This window comes from Sminthopsis crassicaudata, chromosome 4 (assembly GCF_048593235.1).
Source record: "Sminthopsis crassicaudata isolate SCR6 chromosome 4, ASM4859323v1, whole genome shotgun sequence".
Classification (NCBI taxonomy): domain Eukaryota; kingdom Metazoa; phylum Chordata; class Mammalia; order Dasyuromorphia; family Dasyuridae; genus Sminthopsis; species Sminthopsis crassicaudata.
In genome coordinates this window covers 465,089,256-465,093,428 of record NC_133620.1, presented here as the reverse complement: position 1 = coordinate 465,093,428, position 4,173 = coordinate 465,089,256, and the positions used below count along the sequence as shown (strand labels likewise).

Here is a 4,173-nt window from a genome sequence, read left to right as displayed (position 1 = left end):
TTTCTTTTAAGAAACTTAGGGCTTGGAGAGACTTACATGAACTGATGCTGAGTGAAATGAGCAGGACCGAGACATCATTATATACTCCAACAACAATACTCTATGATGATCAATTCTGATGGACGAGGCCCTCTCCAAGAATGAGATGAACCAAATCAGTTCCAATAGAACAGTGATGAACTGAAGCAGCTACACCCAGCGAAAGAACTCTGGGAGATGACTATGAACCGCTACATAGAATCCCCAATCCCTCTATTTTTGTCCGCCTGCATTTTGGATTTCCTTCACAGGCTAATTGTACACTATTTCAAAGTCCAATTCTTTTTGAACAGCAAAACAACTGTTTGGACATGTATACATATATTGTATTGAATTTGTACTCTAACATATTTAACATCTATTGGTCAACTTGTCATGTGGGGTGGAGGAAGGAGGGGAAAAATTGGAACAAAAGGTTTGGCAATTGTCAATGATGGAAAATTACCCATGCATAGATCTGGTAAAAAAAAAACTATTAAAAAAAACTTAGGGTTCAACAAAGTCACCAACTGTCTTAAACCCTACCACAAATCACTACCCTTTTCATATGGTCCACAGCCCAGATCAATAAATCCCATAGAAAGGATAGCAAAAAACTGTAAACTTTCTGAGGACAGAAATGATTTGTTTTTGTTTTCATACTTCCAATCCCTAATGCAGTTCCAAACTCGTCCAAATGCACTGAATTGATAAACACCAATTAATCTACTTCAGATTCCTTAGCTCCCCCAAGTAGAGACCCAATCAATTTAATCATCAAAATATTTTTTTCCAGCTTTATTTAGGAAACACAGTAAATGTTCCAGTATAAAATAGCAAGGGAAGGGTGGGGGGAGATAGAGAGAAAGCAGACTGATAGATATGCTTCAAGGGATCAGCCCAGGAGAGAGCAAGGGCTCCCCAGTGGGATGGCTGAGGGCGTGGGGTCTCTATTTGGAAGCTGCTCCTTCTGACTTTTTTGCATCAGCACCTCCAATCTCAGCACGGGTTTCAAAGGTAACTGGAATAGTGACTTCTGCAGATTGGATGGCAGGCTTGGGCAGAGGGGCTTCCACAGACAGCGTCCCATCGGGGGACAGAGAAGACACAACTGAGGTGGCGTCTACACCAGGGGGCAGGCTGAAGAGAGAAAGGACAGAGACTTGAGTTGTAAGACCACTGTTGGGATGCTAGGACAGCCTGTCAGAAGTTAAGGGAGAAGAGGGGCCACTTCTCAGCTTTATATTTCCTCTAGTCGAGGCAGAGTGTTTTGTATATCATAGTCATTTAATATAGGGGTAGGGACTGGTCTTGTGATTTCATTGGTATAGGAACTTCTGGGTGAAGAAACAACTAACGGTTTAGGCTGACCCTTTCTCTGAACCTTAAAGTTTTAGAGAGTTACCTAGGACATTGAGAAATTAGATTACTTATCCAGGATCACACGGCCAAGATGTGTTGGGATTGGGGACCTTGAACCCTTCTCCTCCTGGCTTTTAGACTGATGTTCTGTCCAGTGTGACATGCTCCCTCTCTAGACTCTTAATATATGGAGTTTTTTTTTTTTTTTTTTTTTTTTTTCCTGAGGCAATTGGGGTTAAGTGACTTGCTCAGGGTCATACAGCTAGGAAGTGTTAAGTGTCTGAGATCACATTTGAACTCAGGTCCTCCTGACTTCAGGGCTGGTGCTCTATCCACTGCGCCCCCTAGCGGCCCCTATATGGAGATTTTTTATTTTTCAAATAAACCTTTCTGCAGGTTAGAACCTTTAGCCCTAGCCCTGAGCTCTCATCACCAACAATAAGCTTTCAATCTTGGCAGTTGAGTCCCCATCTCTAGGAGCTTCTATCCCCATCACAGGGACCCATTTATACTCATAGACATCCTAAGTTTATAGCTGAAAGGAACCTTACAGGTCATCTAGCCCAACCCCCTCTTTTTAAAGAGTTAAGTCAAGTCTCTTTTTTTCAGGGTCACAAATGGCAACAGTGGGATTTGAATTCAAGTCCTTTTGACCTCCAAGTGGAGCATTTCTCTCTTTCTTTCTCACTGTATACCTTGAGGACTTCCTACTCCCTATACACCTTGACATTTAAGGCCCAGACAATTGCCCCCAGACCCTAGTTTGGAGTTCTGGGGGGGGGGGGAAGCACAGGGAAGGAATAAAGGGGGCATGTTTGGGAATTGGAAACTCCCCCAAAGGACCAGCTCCCTCTCCAATACTCACGTATATTTCCTAGTAAAACATCTGGAGATGAAGCCGTGCTCATCTTGTCTCTCTTCATGCTTGCCTGAGGGAAATAAGAGAGAAACAAATGAAGGCTGGGGGCCTCTGGGAGACACACAAGACCACCCCCCTTTGCCTCCCCAGCTGTTTTCTCATAGGCTCCCCAGGATTGGGGACCTTAGAGACCAATATTTAATAGAAGAGGAAATAGCCCAGGGAAAGGAAATGACTCCAAGGCTACACCGCAAAAGCAGAACCAAACTTTTGAACTGGGAATCTCTGGCTGAAGCCCCAGTGCTTTTCCATAATTCTTTGTAAAGTGCCTTCTCTTGCCTGGGGAGTTCCCATGATGCCCGGATCCTGAAGGGATGGGGGAGTGCAAAAGTTCCCAAGGCTTTTTTTTTGGGGGGGGGGGCAAGTGGTTTTCTTGGAAGCTTCAAGCAATGGCAGGAGTGGAACATGCCCAGTAGAGACTGGGAGTTGGGAGAGCCTGGAGCTGGGGGTGGGGGCTTAACTCCAGGACCCTGAGCAGAGGCTGAGCAGGTTCCCAAGGTAGGCAGGGGTTTGGGCTCCGAGCCGTGTTTTTGACTTTCTTTGCATCCCCAGCGCTGAGTAAAGTGCCTGGCATACAGTAGGCACTTAATAAGTGCTTCCTACTAATGCTTTGCGGGGAATCGGGGCTTCGCCCTGCTGGGGGCTCGAGCCTGGCACGTGAGGGAAAAGGTTTGGGTTCCTCTCCTCCCCATGTGCAGCAGTCAGAAACAGGTTTTCTCCCTGCAAGTCCAGGCTAAGAGAGGGGACAGCGCGGAGCGGCTGGGTGGGGTGGGGGGAGAGGGAAGAATGTTGGGAGGGGCCTCTGGGGTTAGGTTAACCCGTCCGTGCCCGGCCCGGCGGGGGTGCCCAGCCCTTCCCCCCAGCCCCCCAGCCCCGCCCTATCCCGGACAGCCAGGGACCGACGGCGTTTTCAGGGTTCTCCCCGAGGAAGGCTGGCCCCCCCCGCCAGGTTTGCCCCTCCCCCGCTTGCCCCCTGAGGGCCCCCCGGGCTCACCGGTGATCTCCACCACCCCATCCTTGGTCTTCACCGTGAGCTCCTCGGGGGCGAAGTGGTTGACGTCGAGGGTGACGCGCCAGCGGTCGGCGGTGTGCTGGATCTCCGATATGCCCCGGCTCAGCTGGCGGCTGAGCGCCCGGCTGTAGGCCTGCGCGGGCGGCGGGGGGACCAGGGGCGCGGCGGCGGCGGCGGCCGGGACCTGCTCGGCCACGGGGCTGGGCAGCAGGCGGACGTAGCCCGGCCAGCTGGTGTGGCCCGGCCACTGGTACCAGTCCTCCGGCAGGCGGGGCAGCCCGAACGACTGGTCGAAGAGGCGGCTGCTGGCCGGGTACCAGTCCCGGAACGGGTCCCAGCTGGGGCTCCTCTGAAAGGTGAAGGGGACTCGTCTCTCCGTCATGTCCAGGCTTCGGCGGGGCTGCTGGGGACCGGCTGCTCTCCCGGGGAGCTCTGGGAATGAGTGGCGGGGCTGCCCGGCCCGGCTATAAAGAGGCCGAGCCAGTTATTTTTAGCAGGCGGGCTCAGGACTCTATTAATGGTAATTACACCGGGGCAGAGAGCCTGGGGGGCGGGGGCGGGGGCCGGGCCTGGGCCACGTCCACCCCCGGAGACGCCTCGGGGACGGAGAAGGGAAGAGGGAGGGAAAACAAGTCCAAGCCCTGCCCAAGCCCTGGAACTTTCCCTCATCTTTCTGGAAAGTGAGGGGGGGGGGGGCTGGAGGAGTGGGGGCGTGGTGGGGGGAGAATCTCCTCTTTCCTCCCCCTTCCCCGGGCGCTTGGATCCGAAGCCAGCCCGGGGACTGAGTGTCCCAGAGAACAGGATGTGACCGGGCTGCCCCTCTCCCTCCTGTGGCATCCCCTCCGATAAGTGCCTCTCCTCC

The 4,173-nt window shown here is 52.3% G+C and overlaps 1 protein-coding gene across 1 annotated transcript; it reads right to left on the bottom strand.

Moving 5' to 3' along the window:
- Positions 1-801: 801 nt before the first annotated feature.
- On the bottom strand, positions 802-3,796 carry HSPB1 (heat shock protein family B (small) member 1). The gene is made up of 3 exons (XM_074264130.1): positions 3,294-3,796; positions 2,246-2,309; positions 802-1,158 (listed from the first exon to the last, which is right to left on the bottom strand). Exons 1-3 carry the CDS (start codon positions 3,691-3,693, stop codon positions 969-971), a joined length of 654 nt encoding a protein of 217 aa, XP_074120231.1. The 5' UTR covers positions 3,694-3,796; the 3' UTR covers positions 802-968.
- Between the last annotated feature and the right edge of the window lie 377 nt (positions 3,797-4,173).

What these genes read in the sequence shown, in the direction of transcription:
- HSPB1 (XM_074264130.1), bottom strand. Translation starts at nt 3,693, where the DNA reads ATGACGGAGAGACGAGTCCCCTTCACCTTTCAGAGGAGCCCCAGCTGG. An exon ending in TGGGGTGGTGGAGATCACCG is followed by an intron (nt 2,310 to 3,293) that starts GTGAGCCCGGGG and finishes TATTTCCCTCAG; the next exon opens with GCAAGCATGAAGAGAGACAA. An exon ending in TGTTTTACTAGGAAATATAC is followed by an intron (nt 1,159 to 2,245) that starts GTGAGTATTGGA and finishes TTCTCTCTTCAG; the next exon opens with CCTGCCCCCTGGTGTAGACG.